The following is a 22,506-nucleotide window of genomic DNA, read 5'->3' as shown; positions in this document are numbered from 1 at the left end:
ACTTCAAAAGTAATTTTTGTGGTGAGCTAACAGTTTGGAATGTCCCTAATTGGTGCTCTAGCTGTATGGCATTTTTTTTTTTTTAAGGTAGAACGCAGATTGAAGAACATTTAAAACAATCAGATCACCAAAAATAAAAAAAATGAATCATTCAGATAAAGCATGTAATTAAAAAACAAACAAAAAAATTTCAATTTTTAATTCTGTTATCATATTTAAATGTTACTCTTGGTCCTCTATTAAGCTTAGCTCCTTTCCATGAGAGCATACTGAGGTAGCCTCACAAGGTCCAGTCCAATCTCATGAGAATTTACTTACAATGTTAATCACATTGTATGTGTGTAGGTTTTTAATTTTAACCCATTTCAAATGTTCTGGAAGATTGCAATAAATGTTATTTCATCTTTTAATGTCATGTTTCAGAATGTTCTGTAATTCTAAATCTACATATCTTTTTATATTCCTTCAGTTCCCGCATATTCATTTTCTAGTGAAAACTTTGTACTTTAACTGCTTTTGTGCGTGTGAAGAGAACATGGCTGGTGAGAATTTTAAAGTTGGTGACGCACTAGACCCCACCCCTTAAAAAAGCCCCACCCAAATGACTGCCCACTCCACAAAATTGCTTCTTCTTTTTTTATTAATAATATCTCTCTCTCTCTCTCTCATCCTTTGCTATTTAGCGTTTACTTCAAACACGCCACACTCGTCAGCACGGGGGCGTGGCTAGCTTTACACGCATTTCACCCTTCAATTCGATTAGGCTTATTCAAGGATAATAAAAATACCTTCTATAATAAGTGGAACTCCAAGTTTTATTTTATTTTTCTTATTTTGATTAAACAAACATAATGTTATATTAATAAACTTTACTGTGTTTGAGAACCTGACACGCCTCTCCTCTATTGTTTTTCAGTCTATATTTGTATTTTTGCCTAACATAAGTTGTGCTGGATAGGATCTACTTTTCCTTTTCTCTTCCAATTTTTTGAACATTGTATGAATATAATTTTACATGTTTTCATCTACTTAACTTCAAAAGGTTCCAGTGCACTTATATTTATATATGTCTATGTGTGGAACATGTATTTGTGTTTATATGTGTATATTTGTTTTTAAATATATATATATACATATGTACACCCTTATAAATATATATATATATATATATATATATATATATAGTGTGTGTATATGTATGTGTGTGTTTATATATATATATATATATATATATATTTTCTTTTCTTCATATATATTTTCTTCATAAATGGAAAGAGTCCACAGCTGCATTTATTAATTTTGGGAATTCAGAAACTGGCCACCAGGAGGAGGCAAAGACATCCCAGCTAAAGGCTCAAATACTCCTCCCACTTCCTTCATCCTCCCAGTCATTCTTTGCATTTCGTCCCAGGAGGTTGGCAGAGAAGTGTCAGAAGTCTTTGATAGTCTCTTATAGAGACTCTTCGGCATGGAGTTTTAAGTAGTCCTGTCAGCCTCTCAGTGAGAGCATGGGTGTAAGTTCGGAGATGCAGGGAGAGTCTTTCTGCAAAATCATCCCGACTCATATTAACAGCTCCACAAGCAATCAGCGTTGACAAGTTTCGCTGCCTGCTTTTTTCTCTCAAGTCCATGGCAGAGGCGACACTACTATTTGTCACACTTGAAGGGCCGTGTTCCTGTTCCACGGTAGAGATTCTGGTAAGATTGTTTCATTTTACTTTCATCATGGATGTATTGTGATTTCAACTGTTTATCCGAGAGGGGATACAACCTTTCGGGGATAACTTTAACATAGGGTCTCAGTGAGACTCCTTTTTGTATGTAGGAATCAAGGGTTAATATCTCCTGAGGGGGATTATTGAACAGGGGGGGGGGGTTTATTATCATGTTTGTTATGTGATTCTGTCTGCTATTGTGTAGTGTTGCTTTGGCTTATGGCTATTTTGGAACATAACGGCCTATGTCTAGTGATGCGGCCTTTTCGGTCGGGCGTGCTTTTGCATGGACTGCACGGTTTACCTTGTAACCCCATTTTCCTTGTTACCTTGTAACTCCATTTTCTTGAACGCGTGGCGATGAAGAAATCCTGGTGTCTGGTTCTCTGGAGACGGATGTCTCTGATTCAGACTCTACTTCTTGCGAAGAATATGAATTGGCCCGGGTGATACATGCCCATCAGTTATGTTCCGAATGCCGTTTTAGAGTGTTCTGTTCCTCAGGATCGGGGAATCGGGTGGCCACTGAGCCATCCATCTCTGGGGATTCTATTTCTTATGACACAAGTTCCCTACCATTAGCTCTTACTACACATGCAGGTAACCCAAACGCTACTTATCCTTTCTAGGGAGTGTGGCCTGTTCCCACCGGAGGTTACAACATGGTTCTGCATGGCCAAATCTTTGGCGCTGGCGCATCTGCACCACCCGGGATTGTGCTTACGATATTGTCTGTGTTTCATTAACCGGGGTTCGTCAGGCGTGGGATCGTCTGGTCCAGTTCAGCTTTCCGGGGGAGCGACTGAGGCCTCAGGGGGTCAACCTTCGAGGCCGGTGTTTTTTTTTTGTCCCGGCGGAGGTATGTTGCGCCTTTCATTATAGACTGGCGCGCCTTCGTGTCCTACTAAGGCACGTTTTTGGCGTTGCTGGAGGATTCCACTCTTAATGGGTCTGGGGATTCTCAGTCTTACTCTTCGACTGGCTTGAATACATATACATAAGGGGATGAAGTAATCTTCTTATAGTCTTTGTTATTTGTGTATCCTTTTCCAGTTCTGAGTTTGAAAGTCTCGGATCCCTGTTGGGCTAGTCCTGCGGTTCTGTCCGTTCTTCCTGGGCGATAACCTACGGGTTGCCTAATCTTTTTTATTTTCCTCTGGTGAGGATGATTTTTATTTGGTTTAAAGCTCATGTTGTGGCATGATGTTTCCTTCGGGAACTTTCCTCTCTGGAATTGATACTCGCGATTTTGTTCGCTCTGTTTACAAAAGTCTATTTTTTATCCCTCACTCATTGGGGGAGACTCTATGTGGCCTTGACAGTGCTGGGGCCCTTGGTTTCAGGCTGGTCCTGACTGGGAACAAATCCTTCTGTCTTCGAGGCCTAGTTCAGACACGTGGCACCTTTTTATGTCCGGTGAGGGCGCCCAGTGATCACAATATGATTGTGTGATTGTCCTGTTTTACAAGCTTCAACCAGCATCCTGAGAGGACTTGAGGGTCCGTGGTTGCTTAGGGGCATAGGAGATTGGTTCAGTCCTCATTCGCCTTTCAATCTACTGGGCCAGGACTCCTTTGAGATCTGCAGCGACATGATCAGTCGTTTCCGAATTTTTCGGGAACAAAAGTGTTCCTTCCTGTTGTGGGTTGGAGGCTTGGAGGATTTTGCTCCTTCATACCACTGTTCTTATGGTTTTGCCTTTCATGGTCTCCTTTGAAGTGTCCTTTTAGGACTTATTCCTTTTAGAGGTTCTCTTCCTTTGGGTCGAGACTTTCTGGACTTCTTCTGGTTTTTGTGGCGACTTTGCCCGCTTAATTAGGAAGTGAAGGCTGTGAGGCTCTGTCTTCCTTCAGGAGTTAGTTGTCTCCATATCAAGGGCGATAGGAGGTGTTGTCTCTTTTTTCCAAGCTTTTTGCTTAGGGGATGTTTTTCTGCCCAGGTTAGGGATGCTTTGCATTCTTCTCCCTTGGGTGTGGTCCTCTGGAACGTTAATCTGAAAGGATTATGGAGACTAGCCTTTTTTCTACTCTTTCGGGTGACTCTGTTCTAGTTTTCATTTCTCTTAGTGCTGCCCTTGGGGCCTTTGGGCTCTAGAGATATTGCATGACTTTGTTGCGGCCTAGTACCTTGCATCTGCTGCTCTGTGGGCTCTGTTGCACCTGTTGGAAATTGGTCTCTCTACGTATAGACTGTCTAAGAGAGTTATGACAGGTCTTCCTATGGATCTATTGCACTTTTTTCTGTTCCAGGTCCTAGAGGGTTCTCCTTAGGGGTGCCTTATTTTGGAGGAGTGGATTGGGTTGGCACCCGAACTCTGTTGGGGTGGGTGAGTCCCCCCTTTTTTTATTCCATTCCCTGGGGGCTTGTGGTTGGGGGTCTTCTGTCCACCTGTCAGACATGTCTGTCGCTTGGGCTGGTCTGATGTTGGAGCAGGATCTGAGATCTGTTGCTCTGCTATTTCATCCTCGGAGCATTCGAGGTATAGTAAGCCTTTTTGAGGTTTCTCCTTTTTCCACATTCAAGATTTGTGGGAAGGACTGGTGGCTCTTAGATAGCCTGCGACGTTATCCGCTGGTTAGTGGATACTTAGCAATCTGAAGGATCCTATCTTCAGCTGCTTTCTACTTGCCATGCAAGTATTTAAGTTTCAGAGACATTTTTAGTTAACTGCAGCGTGCAGTGTTTTTGCTTTAGGTGTTGTTCGTCAGACCTACCTGAGCTTGCTGCACGAGGTTTCATTCTGAATATTTCTGTATTCTGAGATACCTTTTTGTGAATTGGGGACCTTCATCTTCAGTTGCTTTCTAGACTGTGGTTGCACTGTGTTAGGGGAAGATCCTCTCTCTGTTGCCTCCCCTTGTTTATATGAGACTGGTTGGATCTCTGTTAGCCTGACCCGGTTTCTCTGGTTTTTGCTCTGTGTTTTTATTTAGGACTCATTGCGCCCTTTTAGGGTTTTTTTCTGGAGTTCCTTATTCTAGCTGGAAGCTAGCTGAGCATACTAATCCACTGTGGCTACTCTGCACTGTAGCAAACCGAGGGTTGCAAGTTCGATCCCTGGCGAGGTCTACTCAGCCTTTCCTCCTTTCAAGGCTGATAAAATGAGCAGCGCCTTGGGTCCCTTAAGTGGGATTAGCCGTGCTTTACAAGTACAATCACGTTTTCTCCGTGCCTTTTCTTCTTTGTGGAAGAATACAGTAATTTGTTCCCTTTCTTTAGTAAGGGGTGTGTTGTTTGGAGACCGACTGCTGGGCAAGGTGTCTCTTGGAGGCTGTTGACTCAATCGAGTCTAGTTCCTGCGGTCTCTAGCAAGGTTGTGGACTATTTGTGGGTCAGTGGGTTTTTTCCTTTTTTTCAAAGTTGTTTTCGGCTTCGGACGAAGCGGGATTTTGTTGGGTAGGAGTTTTCAGGCCAGGTGACCTTTAGAATGGGCCGCCTCTTGTACCCTCCCATTTTTGCATTCAGTCTCTATAGCTTGGGTATTGTTTTCCTAAAATTAATGAATGCAGCTGTGGACTCTTTCCATTTATGAAGAAAAACTTAAATTATGCTTACCTGATAATTTTCTTTTCTTCAGATGGAAAGAGTCCACAGCTCCCCGTCCGTATTTTTTCTGTGGGGCGTCTGTTATTTTTGTTCTTCTAGCACCTTTTCACCCTGATGTTTCTTCTACTGTTCCTTGTTCCTCGGCAGAATGACTGGGGGATGAGGGAAGTGGCTGGGGTGTCTTTGTATATATATATATATATATATATATATATATATATCCCTTGGTAAATGGGCCTGTATATTGAGCTCACTCTCAGTATTGTGGATTGCTGCTTCTTCAACAAAGGTTTTTAAGAGAATGAAGCAAATTTGATAATAGGAGTAAACTGAAACATTGCTTTGTACAATCTAGCTCAATCAAGAAACATGTTGAGTTTCATGTTCCTTTAATATCTATGTGTAAAGATTAATCAATTACCGAAATAAAATGCTCTGCCAGGTAAGAGCATAGTTTTGTTATTGCCTCTAGTTAAATATGAGGAAATGCATTCTACCCTGCTATAAATTAGAATGATTTCAAATTAAGTTAAGCCAAAATAAAGTTAACTTTGTCATAAGTTTTAGAAATGAGAGAACCTTGGTTCACCTAAGACTTTGTTTTCACGTAGAAATTGTTTTCTGTCAGTGTGTGGTAAAAAAAAACATCTTAGAAGAGGATTCTTGGTACCTATCCAGGTCTAAAGATTTCTGTTGACCTCTTTTCTTTGTTCCTTTCTTCACTGTCCTTGTTTATTTTAAGGATGTAATTTCAGCTGGATAAAATCTGTACCTCATCTCAGACTGTGAAATATAGCAACAAGAGCAACATTTACAGCTCAGCAGGCTTTGTATTATTTTCCTTGTTTCCTCACTAGGTCATCTATTCCATTTTGAGTTTAATGTTGCGCTGTGGGAAACCCCAATGACTGGGTGACCCTAGCTTAACTCTACTTCCAGCTTTGTGTTAGTTGTGTATACTATCAGCTTTTGCCTCCTTGTGTTACATAGCAACAAATTAAAGCATTTGGGACCCATCTGTATTATGTATTACACTACAATAGCTTGAAAGAAAGTTCTTCAAAGTGATAAGATTCACTATTGATTTAAAAACATATTGGAAAGTGGTGCAACAGAATAACTAAAAAGATATGAAGTTATGATTTAGAATCGGTGGTACTAAATCAGTTCATAAGAAACAAAAAGAATAGTCCTACCTCTAGCCCTATTTTGATATTATTTAAAAGGGACAGGAAAGTCGAAATTAAACTTGCATGATTCCGATAGAGCATGTAATTTTAAGACGCTTTTAAATTCACTTCTATGTTCGAATGTGCTTTGTTTTCTTGGTATCCCTTGTTGAAAAAGAATATGCACATATCATACACTAGTGGGAGCTGCTGCTAATTGGTGCCTGCACACATTTGTCTCTTGTGATTGGCTAACTAGATGTGTTCAGCTAGCTGCCTGTAGTGCAATGCTGTTCCTTCAGCAATTGATAACAAAGAACAAAGCAAATTTGATAATAGAAGTCAATTGGAAAGTTGTTTAAAACTGTATGTTCTATCCAAATCCTGAAATAAAATGTTGGGGTTTCCTGTCCCTTTAATAAACAGAGCCCACATACTCTGTGCATGTGACTTATAATATAATATAGTGTATACTTATCGGGTTGCATGAACAATAAATAGCTTTCACTGGACGCATTTTTGCTAATCTGAATGTAACATAAACATACTTCTATTAAACAATGAAATGTAGTGATACACATTTTACATTCATCTGGAATGTCATTTAATATCAAGTGGTAATTCCTAACATTCTTGGCATAAAGAAACCTTTGTGATCATAGTTTTTTATTGTTTTGTTTTCCAGGCAGGACAAATTGCTGAGATGCTCCCAGTGCAAATTTGCCAGATACTGTGATTCCCGTTGTCAGGTAACAGCCATTAGTAGAAAAATATTTGTGCTCATCAATAAGCCAACTAGTCAGAAAGCGGAATCTATGACATCAGTTCACTTTTTTTAAGCTCTGCCTTATTACACAAGAATGTTCAGAAAGAAGATTGGCACATAATGGCATCTTTTGATAAATGGCAAAGGGATTAGGGAGCTTGTGTGATCTTTTAGGTAAAACCACTGGGATTTATTTATGCATTAAATGTTCTTAAACAAAAATACCACTTAGGTAATGTTTGCCAACGTACTCTGCTTGGAACCATTAATAAATCTTAATAAGCTATGCACCTATTGTCTTGTATGTTTTTATTTTGTAAAATCTTTATTTATAGGGACATTAAGAAGCAATAATAAAATGGTCTAATGTGCAAAATCAACTTAAAAAGACCTGTATGTTTAACCCCTTTTTTTAGGTGTTTAACCTGCATGTAGGGGTTAAACACATATAAGACCATCTCCAGAGAAGCAATGCACTACAGATGCAGAGCTGAACATGGTTGATAATTGCCAGCTACACAGCCACACACATAATTTATGATAAGATAAAACAGCAGGACTCTGTTAAAATTCAGGCTTTCTATTCAGCTTCAAAACATCAAACTGACTGTTTTGGGCATTTACCCTTGATCATGCAACTGCTCAAAATGTTGTGTTTGATGGTTTGTCTTTGAAGCTGAATAATGAGCCTGCATTTTAACAGAGTGCTGCTACCTATTTCTAAATACACTCATGTACTGGATTTTGATTGGCAGCTAGGCACATATGCTATCTCTGATTGGCTCAGTGGTTGTGTTCAGCACGGGACCAGTAGTGTACTGCCGCTCTTTAGTTGACCCTTTGCTAGGACTTAAACACATAGTTCTGTTCAAGTAATAAGGCAAAACAATGTTATAGCAAACGAGAGCATTTATTTTTATTCCTTTATGTTCCTTATTATTTACATTATTAAACTACTCTAAAATCAGTTAAAGGGACAGTCAACACCAGAATATTTGTTGTTTTCAAAGATAGATAATCCCTTAATTACCCATTCCCTAGTTTTGCATAACCAACACAGTTATAATAATACATGTTTTTCCTTGTATCTAAACCTCTCCCGACTGCCCACTTATTTCAGTTCTTTTGACAGACTTGCATTTTAGCCAATCAGTGCTCACTCCTCTGTAAATTCACGTGCATGAGCTCAATGTTATCTATATGAAACAGATGAACTAATGTGGTGAAAAACTGTGAAAATGCATTTAGATTAGAGGCGGCCTTTAAAGGGACATGAAACCCAAATTTTTTCTTTCATGATTTAGAAAGAGCATACAATTATAAACAACTTTATAATTTACTTCTATTATCTAATGTGCTTCATTCTCTTGATATTCTTTGCTGAAAAGCATATCTAGATATGTTTAGTAGCTGCTGATTGGTAGCTGCACATAGATGACTCCTGTGATTGGTTCACCGTGTGCATTGCTATTTCTTCATTAAAGTATATCTAAAGAATGAAGCAAATTAGGTAATAGAAGTACATTGGAATGTTGTTTAAAATTATATTCTCTACCTTAATCATGAAAGAAAATGTTTGGGTATAGTGTCTCTTTAAGGTCTAATAAATTAGCATGTGAACCTCCTAGGTTTAGCTTTCAACTAAGAATACCAATAGAAACAAAGCAAAATTGGTGATAAAAGTAAATTGGAAAGTTGTTTAAAATTACAAGCCCTATTTGAATCATGAAAGTTTTTTTTTTTTTGGACTTGACTGTCCCTTTAATGCAATACTCAAAATAAAAAAGAACTACCTATGCAAAACAAAAAGAGAGTTTAACTGTTAATTTTATTTATGAGATTGAACTGTATTTAAAAGGAATACAGAGTGCTTATATTTGTATCCTTTATTAATTTATTCAGCATTTTTTTACCTGAAAGAACAAGATTTATTTGTGATTGTTTGTGTGTGTATATACAGTATGTGTGTGTGTATATGTGTATGTGTATGTATATATATATATATATATACACACACACACACAATATGCTGCCACTTTATTAGCTACAGCAATCTATTAGCATGTTGAGCCTCCTTTAGCCTTCATAACAGCCTGAATTCATCTAGGCATGGATTCAACAAGATGTTGAAAATGTTGTGGAGGTATTGTGTACCATGAATGAGTGAGTCACACAACTCCTGGAGATGCAACCTAGGTGTAGGCCTGCAGCGAATAGCCCTTTCCAGCTCATCCCAAAGATGTTCAATAGGATTGAGTTCCATGTTCCAGGAATCATCCCAAAGTGATGCAGGCTTTGTGCACCGGCACATTATCCTGCTGGAAGTAACCATCTGCCTGAGGATAAACTGTTTCTTCTAAAGGAAGTACTGTCTACATTAGAGGTTCCAGAGGCCAAGCTGCTTGATGAACCTTTGATTCCTAAATTAGACAGAGTTTACAAGGACAGGGTAGTGCCTTTATTTTTTCCTGTGCCTTTTTTCCTTATTAGGGAGGAATGGGACATAACTGGATATTCCTTTTCCCCTTTGTCTTCCTTTAGGAAATTATTTCCGGTCCCGGACGCTCATTTGGAGTTCTGTTGTTCTGTCCCTAAGGTGGATGGTGCTATCTCCACGCTTGCCAGACACACTACTATCCCGCTTGTCGTTCAGAGAGCCGATGGATAAAAAGATGGAAAGTCTTCTAAGAAAGATGTTCCAACATACGGATATTTGTTTTAACCGGAAGCAGCTGTTGCCGCGGTTGCTGGGAGCGGCTAATTACTGGTGCGACTCCTTATCGGAATTAAGGTGGAGGGTCCCCTCGACTTTATCCAGGAAAGAATTAAGGCCTTGAGAATTGCTAATTCTTTTGTCTGTGATGCATGCAGATTATTCGCCTAAATGCTAAGGCTTCTGGCTTTTCAGTTCAGGCCCGTCGGGCACTCTGGCTGAAGTCCTGGTCTGTGGATATGACTTCTAAGTCTAGACTTCTTTCCCTCCCCCTTTAAGGAAAAGATTTTATTTGGTCCAGGCCTGGACTCCATTATCTCCACTGTTACAGGGGGCAAGGGTGCCTTCCTACCGCAAGATAAAAAGAGCAAGTCTAAGGGACAGGTTTCTAATTTTCATTCCTTTCGTTCTGATAAATCCCAACGACAGCAGTCCTCCGCTAAGCCCGAGCAAACCAAGAGTTCTTGGAAGCTGGCTCAGTCCTGGAATAAGTCCAAGCAGAGCAAGAAGCCCGCCCAGACTAAATCGGCATGAAGGGACGGCCCCCGATCCGGCTCTGGATCGTGTAGGGGCCATCCCTGCTTTGTTCAGGAACGTGCAGGATCCTTGGGTCCTGGAGGTCATAGCTCAGGGATACAAGATAGGTTTCAAGTCTCATCCACCCAAGGACAGATTTCTCCTCTCAATACCATCTTTCAGACCAGAAAAGAGAGAAGCCTTTCTGGGGTGCGTGCAGGATCTGTCCTCCTTAGGAGGTTTGGGATACTATTCAAACCTTTTCGTGGTCCAAAAGAAGGAGGGAACTTTCCGCCCTATTATGGACTTAAAGTGCTTAAACTAATTTCCAAGTGTCCCCTCGTTCAAAATGGAGACAATAAGGTCCATCCTTCCCTTAGTTCAGGAAGGACAGTTCATAACCACTATAGATCTGGAGGATGCTTACCTTCACGTTCCTAACCACAAGGACCAGTTCCTAAGGTTTGCGTTCCTGGACCAGCACTTTCAGTTCATTGCACTTCCGTTTGGTCTAGCTACTGCCCCAATAATTTTTAGGAAGTTTCTAGGGGCTCTTCTAGCTGTTGCCAGAACACAGGGTATAGCAGTAGCTCCCTACTTGGATGGTATTCTGGTACAAGCACCATCTTCTCATCTGGCAGAGGACCATTCGGAATCTCTTTATCTTCTTTGATCTCATGGATGGAAGATAAACCTGGAAAAGAGTTCTCTTATCCCAAGTACCAGGGTGGAATTCCTGGGTCCTATAATAGACTCCATATCTATGAGGATATTTCTAACAGACCAGAATCGTTGCAAACTAGCTTCGGCATGTCTTGCTTTCAGACCTCTGTGGCTCAGTGTATGGAGGTGATTGGTGTCATGGTGTCCAGAATGGACATCATTCCCTTTGCCAGGTTCCGTCTCAGACCCTTGCATGCTGAGGCAGTGAAACGGAGATTATTCAGATCTGTCAACATATTTCTCCAACATAGGTGTGTCCGGTCCACGGCGTCATCCTTACTTGTGGGATATTCTCTTCCCCAACAGGAAATGGCAAAGAGCCCAGCAAAGCTGGTCATATGATCCCTCCTAGGCTCCGCCTACCCCAGTCATTCTCTTTGCCGTTGCACAGGCAACATCTCCACGGAGATGGCTAAGAGTTTTTTGGTGTTTAAATGTAGTTTTATTCTTCAATCAAGTGTTTGTTATTTTAAAATAGTGCTGGTATGTACTATTTACTCTGAAACAGAAAAGAGAAGAAGATTTCTGTTTGTGAGAGGAAGATGATTTTAGCAGACGTTACTAAAATCGATTGCTGTTTCCACACAGGACTGTTGAGATGAAGTAACTTCAGTTGGGGGAAGCAGTTGGCAGACTTTTCTGCCTGAGGTATGATGGCCACATTTCTAACACGACTTGTTAATGCTGGAAGGCTGTCATTTTCCCTATGGGGACTGGTAAGCCATTTTCTTAGATTAAATATAAGAATAAAGGCTTTATAAGGGCTTAATAAACTGGTAGACGATTTTCTGGGCTAAAACGATTGCTTGCTAAGCATATTTGACTGATTATAGCGCTTTATAGTTATTATAATCTTGGGGATTGTTGTTAAAAAACGGCAGGCACTGTATGGACACCTTTTTCAGATGGGGGCCTTCTCTAGTCATAGGCAGAGCCTCATTTTCGCGCCACTAATGCGCAGTTGTTTTTGGAAGGCAAGGCATGCAGATGCATGTGTGAGGAGCTAGGATCCACTGCAAAAAGCTTATAGAAGGCGTCATTTGGTATCGTATTCCCCTCTGGGCTTGGTTGGGTCTCAGCAAAGCAGATTCCTGGGACTGTATAGGGGTTAAATGTAAAAACGGCTCCGGTTCCGTTATTTTAAGGGTTAAAGCTTCCAAATTTGGTGTGCAATACTTTTAAGGCTTTAAGACACTGTGGTGAAATTTTGGTGAATTTTGAACAATTGCTTCATACTTTTTCGCATTTTCAGTAATAAAGTGTGTTCTGTTTAAAATTTAAAGTGACAGTAACGGTTTCATTTTAAAACGTTTTTTGTGCTTTGTTGACAAGTTTAAGCCTGTTTAACATGTCTGAACCATCAGATAAACGATGTTCTATATGTATGAATGCCAATGTGTCTCCCCATTTAAATATATGTGATAATTGTGACATGGTGTCCAAACAAAGTAGGGACAATGATGCCACAGATAATAATAGTGCCCAAGATGAGTCTTCAGATGAGGGGAGTAAGCATGGTACTGCATCACCCCCTTCTGTGTCTACACCAGTTTTGCCCACACAAGAGGCCCCTAGTACATCTAGTGCGCCAATACTTATTACTATGCAACAATTAACGGCTGTTATGGATAATTCTATTAAAAATATTTTATCTAAAATGCCTACTTATCAAAGAAAGCGCGATTGCTCTGTTTTAAACACTGAAGAGCAAGAGGACGCTGATGATAACGCTTCTGACATACCCTCACACCAATCTGAAGGGGCCAGGAGGGAGGTTTTGTCTGAGGGAGAAATTTCAGATTCAGGGAAAATTTCTCAACAAGCTGAACCTGATGTTGTAACATTTAAATTTAAATTAGAACATCTCCGCGCACTGCTTAAGGAGGTATTATCTACTCTGGATGATTGTGACAATTTGGTCATTCCAGAGAAATTATGTAAGATGGACAAGTTCCTAGAGGTTCCGGTGCCCCCCGATGTTTTTCCTATACCCAAGCGGGTGGCGGACATAGTAAACAAGGAATGGGAAAGGCCCGGCATACCTTTTGTGCCTCCCCCTATATTTAAGAAATTATTTCCTATAGTCGACCCCAGAAAGGACTTATGGCAGACAGTCCCTAAGGTCGAGGGGGCGGTCTCTACTCTAAACAAACGCACTACTATTCCCATAGAAGATAGTTGTGCTTTTAAAGATCCTATGGATAAAAAATTAGAGGGTTTGCTTAAAAGAATGTTTGTTCAGCAAGGTTACCTTCTTCAACCAATTTCATGCATTGTTCCTGTCACTACGGCAGCGTGTTTCTGGTTCGAAGAACTAGAAAAGTCGCTCGATAAGGAATCTTCGTATGAGGAGATTATGGACAGAGTTCATGCACTCAAATTGGCTAACTCTTTTATTCTAGATGCCGCTTTGCAATTAGCGAGATTAGCGGCGAAAAATTCAGGGTTTGCTATCGTGGCGCGCAGAGCGCTCTGGCTAAAGTCTTGGTCAGCGGATGTGTCTTCCAAGACAAAATTGCTTAACATCCCTTTCAAGGGCAAAACACTGTTTGGTCCTGATTTGAAAGAGATTATTTCAGACATCACCGGAGGAAAGGGCCACGCCCTTCCTCAGGATAGGTCTTTTAAGGCTAGAAATAAGCCTAATTTTCGTCCCTTTCGCAGAAACGGACCAGCCTCTACCTCTACATCCTCTAAGCAAGAGGGTAATACTTCTCAACCCAAACCAGCCTGGAGACCGATGCAAGGCTGGAACAAGGGTAAGCAGGCCAAGAAGCCTGCCACTGCTACCAAAACAGCATGAAGGGATGGCCCCCGATCCGGGACCGGATCTGGTGGGGGGCAGACTTTCTCTCTTTGCTCAGGCCTGGGCAAGAGATGTTCAGGATCCTTGGGCACTAGAAATAGTTTCTCAAGGTTATCTCCTGGAATTCAAGGAACTACCCCCAAGGGGAAGGTTCCACAGGTCTCAATTATCTTCAAACCAAATAAAAAGACAGGCATTCTTACATTGTGTAGAAGACCTGTTAAGGATGGGAGTAATTCATCCAGTTCCAATAAGAGAACAAGGGATGGGATTTTACTCCAACCTGTTCATAGTTCCCAAAAAAGAGGGAACGTTCAGACCAATTCTAGATCTCAAGATCCTAAACAAATTTCTCAGGGTTCCATCATTCAAAATGGAAACCATTCGAACGATCCTTCCTACCATCCAGGAAGGTCAATTTATGACCACGGTGGATTTAAAGGATGCGTACCTCCATATTCCTATCCACAAGGAACATCATCAGTTCCTAAGATTCGCTTTTCTGGACAAGCATTACCAGTTTGTGGCACTTCCTTTCGGATTAGCCACTGCTCCGAGAATTTTCACAAAGGTACTAGGGTCCCTTCTAGCGGTTCTAAGACCGAGGGGCATTGCAGTAGTACCGTACTTGGACGACATCCTGATTCAAGCGGGTCTCTGTCAAAAGCAAAGGCTCATACGGACATCGTCCTAGCCTTTCTCAGATCTCACGGATGGAAAGTAAACATAGAAAAAAGCTCTCTTTCCCCGTCGACAAGAGTTCCCTTCTTGGGAATAATAATAGACTCCTTAGAAATGAGAATTTTTCTGACAGAGGTCAGAAAATCAAAACTTCTAAGCTCTTGTCAAGTTCTTCATTCTGTTCTTCGTCCTTCCATAGCGCAGTGCATGGAAGTAATAGGATTGATGGTTGCAGCAATGGACATAGTTCCTTTTGCACGAATTCATCTAAGACCATTACAACTGTGCATGCTCAGACAGTGGAATGGGGATTATACAGACTTGTCTCCGACGATTCAAGTAGATCAAAGGACCAGAGATTCACTCAGTTGGTGGCTGAACCCGGACAATCTGTCACAGGGAATGAGCTTCCGCAGACCAGAGTGGGTCATTGTCACGACCGACGCCAGTCTGGTGGGCTGGGGCGCGGTCTGGGAACCCCTGAAGGCTCAGGGTCTATGGTCTCGGGAAGAATCTCTTCTCCCGATAAACATTCTGGAACTAAGAGCGATATTCAATGCTCTCAAAGCTTGGCCTCATCTAGCAAAGGCCAAATTCATAAGGTTTCAATCAGACAACATGACGACAGTTGCATATATCAACCATCAGGGGGGAACAAGGAGTTCTCTGGCGATGGAGGAAGTGACCAAGATAATTCAATGGGCGGAGGATTACTCCTGCCACTTGTCTGCAATCCACATCCCAGGGGTGGAAAATTGGGAAGCGGATTTTCTGAGTCGTCAGACATTCCATCCGGGGGAGTGGGAACTCCACCCGGAAATCTTTGCCCAAATAACTCAATTATGGGGCATTCCAGACATGGATCTGATGGCGTCTCGTCAGAACTTCAAGGTTCCTTGTTACGGGTCCAGATCCAGGGATCCCAAGGCGACTCTAGTAGATGCACTAGTAGCACCTTGGACCTTCAACCTAGCTTATGTTTTCCCACCGTTTCCTCTCATTCCCAGGCTGGTAGCCAGGATCAACCAGGAGAGGGCTTCGGTAATCTTGATAGCTCCTGCGTGGCCACGCAGGACTTGGTATGCAGACCTGGTGAATATGTCATCGGCTCCACCATGGAAGCTACCTTTGAGACAGGACCTTCTTGTTCAAGGTCCATTCGTACATCCGAATCTGGTCTCTCTCCAACTGACTGCTTGGAGATTGAACGCTTGATTTTATCAAAGCGTGGGTTTTCAGATTCTGTAATAGATACTCTGATTCAGGCTAGAAAGCCTGTAACTAGAAAGATTTACCATAAGATATGGAAAAAATATATCTATTGGTGTGAATCTAAAGGATTCCCATGGAACAAGATTAAAATTCCTAGGATTTTATCCTTTCTACAAGAGGGTTTGGAGAAGGGATTATCTGCAAGTTCTCTGAAGGGACAGATTTCTGCGTTATCTGTTTTACTTCACAAAAGGCTGGCAGCTGTGCCAGACGTTCAAGCGTTTGTTCAGGCTCTGGTTAGAATCAAGCCTGTTTACAGACCTTTGACTCCTCCCTGGAGTCTTAATCTAGTTCTTTCAGTGCTTCAAGGGGTTCCGTTTGAACCCTTACATTCCGTAGATATTAAGTTATTATCTTGGAAAGTTCTGTTTTTGGTTGCAATTTCTTCTGCTAGAAGAGTTTCTGAGTTATCTGCTCTGCAGTGTTCTCCGCCCTATCTGGTGTTCCATGCAGATAAGGTGGTTTTGCGTACTAAGCCTGGTTTTCTTCCGAAAGTTGTTTCCAACAAGAATATTAACCAGGAGATAGTTGTACCTTCTTTGTGCCCGAATCCAGTTTCAAAGAAGGAACGTTTGTTACACAATTTGGACGTAGTCCGTGCTCTAAAATTCTATTTAGAGGCCACTAAAGATTTCAGACAAACTTCTTCTTTGTTTGTTGTTTATTCTGGTAAAAGGAGAGGTCAAAAAGCAACTTCTACCTCTCTTTCTTTTTGGCTTAAAAGCATTATCCGTTTGGCATATGAGACTGCCGGACGGCAGCCTCCTGAAAGAATCACAGCTCACTCCACTAGGGCTGTGGCTTCCACATGGGCCTTCAAGAACGAGGCTTCTGTTGACCAGATATGTAAGGCAGCGACTTGGTCTTCACTGCACACTTTTGCCAAATTTTACAAATTTGATACTTTTGCTTCTTCAGAGGCTATTTTTGGGAGAAAGGTTTTGCAAGCCGTGGTGCCTTCCATTTAGGTGACCTGATTTGCTCCCTCCCTTCATCCGTGTCCTAAAGCTTTGGTATTGGTTCCCACAAGTAAGGATGACGCCATGGACCGGACACACCTATGTTGGAGAAAACAGAATTTATGCTTACCTGATAAATTACTTTCTCCAACGGTGTGTCCGGTCCACGGCCCGCCCTGGTTTTTTTGATCAGGTCTGATGATTTATTTTCTCTAACTACAGTCACCACGGTATCATATGGTTTCTCCTATGCATATTTCCTCCTGTACGTCGGTCGAATGACTGGGGTAGGCGGAGCCTAGGAGGGATCATATGACCAGCTTTGCTGGGCTCTTTGCCATTTCCTGTTGGGGAAGAGAATATCCCACAAGTAAGGATGACGCCATGGACCGGACACACCGTTGGAGAAAGTAATTTATCAGGTAAGCATAAATTCTGTTTTTTCTGAACAACTGGTCAAGAGAATCGCTCTCTTGGTGGCTCTGTCCAGATCATCTGTCCCAAGGGACATCCTTCTTAAGGCCTTCCTGGGAGATTATGACTATGGACGCAAGCCTATCAGGATGGGGAGCTGTTTGGGGTGTCAAGAAGGCACAGGGCCTGTGGACTCAGGAAGAATGCTCCCTCCCGATCAACATTCTGGAACTTCAGGCAATATTCAATGCTCTGAAGGCTTGGCCCCTTCTTGTTTCGTCCCAGTTTATCAGATTCCAATCAGACAATATAACCTCAGTGGCTTACATCAACCCTGAGGGGGGAACGAGAAGCTCCCTAGCAAAGAGGGAAGTGTCTCAGATTCTGGAGTGGGCGGAGGCCCACAGCTGTTCGGTGTCAGCGATCCACATTCCGGATGTGGCCAACTGGAAGGCGGATTTTCTCAGCAGACAATCCTTTCATCAGGGGAAGGGTTTCTCCATTCCGAAGTGTTTGCAGAGATATGCAACAGGTGGGGGACACCGGAGATAGATTACTGGCGTCCCATCTCAATACCAAGCTACCCAGATATGGTTTGAGATCCAGGGATCCTCAGGCGGAGCTAATAGATGCATTAGCAGTGCCTTGGAGGTTCAGTCTAATTTACCTTTTTCCACCGTTACCACTCCTTCCTCGTGTAGTGGCCCGCATCAAGCAGGAGCAGGCATCAGTGATACTGATTGCTCCATCGTGGCTGCTAAGGACGTGGTTTGCGGATCTGGTGGGGATGTCATCATCTCCTCCGTGGAAGTTACCTTGTCGCAGGGATCTGCTGGAACAAGGTCCTTTTGTTTATCAAAATCTAGATTCTCTGAGGCTGACTGCATGGAGGTTGAGCGCTTAGTCCTAGCCAAGAGAGGTTTTTTTGAGAGAGTTATTGATACTCTCATTCAAGTTCGTAAGCCAGTTACTCGTCGCATCTATCTTAAGGTGTTAAGATCCTACTTATTCTGGTGTGAAGAGCGTGGTTTTTCCTGGCATAAAGTTAAGGTTACCAGGATCCTATCGTTTCTTCAGGATGGACGGGAGAAGGGCCTTTCTGCCAGTTCCCTGAGGGGAGAGATTTCGGCCCTGTCTGTTTTACTGCACAAGAGGCTCTCGGAGCTTCCAGATGTACAGTCCTTTGTTAAGGTTCTGACTAGGATCAGATCTAAGGCTCCTCCTTGGAGTTTGAATCTTGTTCTTAAGGTTTATGCATGAAGTTAACATTAAATTGTTGTCCTGGAAGTTTCTTTTTCTACTGGCTATTGCTTCTGTGCGCAGTGTATCTGAGATTGCTGCCTTGCAATGTGAGCCTCCTTATCTGGTGTTCCATTCTGATAAGGCTGTCCTACGTACTAAGTTAGGTTTTCTTCCTAAGGTCGTGTCAGACCGCAACATCAATCAAAAGATTGTGGTTCCTTCCTTGTATCCCAATCCTTCTTTTTCGAAGGAACGTTTGCTTTATAATTTGGACGTGGTTCGCGCCTTGAAGTTCTTTCTTCAGGCTACTAAGGATTTTAGACAAACTTCTTCCTCGTCTATTGCGGGAAGCGTAAGGATCAGAAGGTCTCTTCGACTTCCTTATCTTTTTGGTTAAGGAGTGTTATCCGCTTTGCTTATGAGACAGCGAGACATAAACCTCCTCAGAGAATTACGGCTCATTCTACTAGAGCAGTGACTTCCTCTTAGGCCTTTAAGAACGAGGCCTCTATGGATCAGATTTGTAAGACGGCTACCTGGTCCTCCTTACATATTTTTTCGAAATTTTACAAGTTTGATGTTTTTGCTTCCACTGAAGCAGCTTTCTGGAGAAAGGTTTTAAAGACTGTGGTGCCCTCAGATTAGGGTCCGCCTCTCTTTTTATCATTCAGTGTCCTCTATAGCTTGGGTATAGTTTTTCCAACAGTAAGGAATGATGCCGTGAACTCTCCTTATATTTAGAAGGAAAACATAAATTATACTTACCAGATTATTTCAATTCCTTCTGTATAAGGAGAGTCCACGGCCCCCGCCCGTGTTCTCCGATGGGCGGCCCTCTAAATTATATTTTTCTTTTGGCACCTTTTATACCCTGATATTTCTTCTACTGTTTCTTGTTCCCTCAGCAGAATGACTGGGGGATGGGGGAATTGGGAGAGGTATTTAAGCCTTTGGCTGGGGTGTCTTTGCCTCCTCCTGGTGGCCAGGTTCAGTATTTCCCAACAGTAAGGAATGATGCCATGGACTCTCCTTATACAGAAGAAAATGATCTGCTAAGCATAATTTATGTTTTTCCCCATTCTCGCTGCGGTTTGTACGCTTAACTGATAGTAGGAAGGTTGTTTTGCTGTATTTATACCAAAACTGAGGCATGTGACGTGCAATGTATTGAAACAAACCACTTGTGTGCACAGCAGGGCTGTACCTAATATAGTGGCCGCACAGTGTGTGTGTGTATATGTGTGTGTATGTGTATATATATATATATATATATATATATATATATATATATATATATATATATTTTGTATATGTGTGTGTATATATATATATATATATATATATATATATATATACACACAGAGAAGTGCACTCACAGGAACGAACAACTACGGCAATTTACCAGGGTGCAGCTTTTTAGCCCAGTAATGCTTTTCACAGAGTAGAACTTTCCTGTAGTATATCAGTCTGATCCCGCCTATTACGGTCAGTCCAGCGCCAAAATACCAGGCAATTCTTCTCTGAACAAGGATCACAGCAACCCCAGATGATCATTTCGGCCTTCATTGGGCCTCGTCAGTGAGGTGTAGCCATATTCCTTAAAGCACACTGAGCAAGGAGTCCACATCTGGTTGCCCCTTTTTCCCATAGGAAGACTAAATACATACAGAGAGAAGTGCACTCACAGGAACGAACAGCTGGCTGAATACTATTGTTAGCCTGTTCTATGGCGATTTACCACTTGGGTGCAGCTTTTTAGCCCAGTAATGCTTTTCACAGAGTAGAACTTAAGTGTAGTATATCAGTCTGATCCTGCCTATTACGGTCAGTCCAGCGCCAAAATACCAGGCAATTCTACTCTGAACAAGGAACAAAGCAATATATGTGTGTGTGTGTATGTGTGTATATATACAGTAGGGGAAAAAAGTATTTAGTCAACCACCAATTGTGCAAGTTCTCCCACTTAAAGTGAAGGTAAAGTATGGACGTTTTTTAAGCATAATTATATGACTTATAGCCTAAATAGTGTGATCGCTAACTTTTTTTCCAGCATTTCAATATGTATTTTTTTATTGCAAACAATTTATATTTACTAACTATGCCGGTGTTTACTCCTCCCACCATCCATTTCCTGGTTTTTGACACTCTTACGTATAGAGCGGTCCTACCCGCTCTATACATATCTCAAAAGAGCGTTCTCGTGTAACTAACAAATTGCGCATGCGCACATTGTGATGACGATTACCTATACGCATGCGTTACTCGAATCGTTTGTAATGGAGAAGAAATAGCAGCACTAAACGGGAGCCAGCTTCTCAAATAAGTGAAGAATTAATTGCAACGCATGCGCAAATCGTCAAGTAGAGGAATGACGTCAATTGACGGCCGCCTAACGGCCAGGTTTTCAATTGGCCTTTTCAAGAACGTGACCGGCATGGAAAAAAAAAAAAATGCGGGTTGTTTTGAAAGCGCGGAAAATTAAATGCAAAAACAGAGATAAGTGAGTTTATATGCTAAATTAAAAAAAATGATGAATGAAACTAGCATTAATTTTGGGATTATTTTAACATGTACTCATACAATAAAGCCAACTTTACCTTCACTTTAAGAAGATGAGTGAGGCCTGTAATTTTCATCATAGGTATACCTCAACTATGAGAGACAAAATGTGGAAACAAATCCTGACAATCACATTGTCTGATTTGGAAAGAATTTATTTGCAAATTATGGTAGAAAATAAGTATTTAGTCAATATCAAAAGTTCATCTCAATACTTTGTTATTTATCCTTTGTTGGCAATGACAGAGGTCAAACGTTTTCTGTAAGTCTTCACAAGGTTGTCACACACTGTTGTCGGTATGTTGGCCCATTCCTGCATGCAGATCTCCTCTAGAGCAGTGATGTTTTGGGGCTGTCGTTGGGCAACACAGACTTTCAACTCCCTCCAAAGGTTTTCTATGGGGTTGAGATCTGGAAACTGGCTAGGCCACTCCAGGACCTTGAAATGCTTCTTACGAAGCCACTCCTTCGTTGCCCGGGCAGTGTGTTTGGGATCGTTGTCATGCTGAAAGACCCAGCCACGTTTCATCTTCAATGCCCTTGCTGATGGAAGGAGGCTTGCACTCAAAATCTCACGATACATGGCCCCATTCATTCTTTCATGTACACGGGTCGTCCTGTTCCCTTTGCAGAGAAACAGCCCCAAAGCATGATGTTGCAACACCCATGCTTCACAGTAGGTATGGTGTTTTTTGGTTGCAACTCGGCATTCTCTCTCCTCCAAACACGACGCGTTGTGTTTCTACCAAACAGTTCTACTTTGGTTTCATCTGACCATATGATATTCTCCCAATCCGCTTCTGGATCATCCAAATGCTCTCTAGCATCCTTCAGATGGGCCCGAACATGGCTTAAGCAGGGGGACACGTCTGGCACTGCAGGATCTGAGTCCCTGGCGGCGTAGTGTGTTACTGATGGTAGCCTTTGTTACGTTGGTCCCAGCTCTCTGTAGGTCATTCACTAGGTCCCCCCGTGTGGTTCTGGGATGTTTGCTCACCGTTCTTGTGATCATTTTGACCCCACAGGGTGAGATCTTGCGTGGAGCCCCAGATTGAGGGAGATTATCAGTGGTCTTGTATCTCTTCCATTTTCTAATTTTTGCTCCCACAGTTGATTTCTTCACACCAAGCTGCTTGCCTATTGCAGATTCAGTCTTCCCAGCCTTGTGCAGGTCTACCATTTTGTTTCTGGTGTCCTTCAACAGCTCTTTGGTCTTCACCATAGTGGAGTTTGGAGTGTGACTGTTTGAGGTTTTGGACAGGTGTCTTTTATACTGATAACAAGTTCAAACAGGTGCCATTAATACAGGTAATGAGTGGAGGACAGAGGAGCCTCTTAAAGAAGAAGATACAGGTCTGTGAGAGCCAGAAATCTTGCTTGTTTGTAGGTGACCAAATACTTATTTTCCACCATAATATGCAAATA

The 22,506-nt window shown here is 41.9% G+C and overlaps 1 protein-coding gene across 1 annotated transcript in view; it reads left to right on the top strand.

Annotated features, from left to right (window-relative positions):
• The window catches only part of LOC128657819 (histone-lysine N-methyltransferase SMYD3), a 336,343-nt gene that overhangs the window by 192,424 nt on the left and 121,413 nt on the right, over positions 1-22,506 (top strand). Inside the window, exon 2 of the mRNA XM_053712236.1 lies at positions 7,116-7,179. Coding sequence (XP_053568211.1) covers positions 7,116-7,179 — 64 coding nt within the window. The remainder of the gene's footprint in view (positions 1-7,115; positions 7,180-22,506) is intronic.

This window comes from Bombina bombina, chromosome 4, assembly GCF_027579735.1.
Source record: "Bombina bombina isolate aBomBom1 chromosome 4, aBomBom1.pri, whole genome shotgun sequence".
Taxonomy (NCBI): domain Eukaryota; kingdom Metazoa; phylum Chordata; class Amphibia; order Anura; family Bombinatoridae; genus Bombina; species Bombina bombina.
Note: the sequence above shows the minus strand (reverse complement) of the source record. Positions and strands in the feature narration are given on the sequence as shown.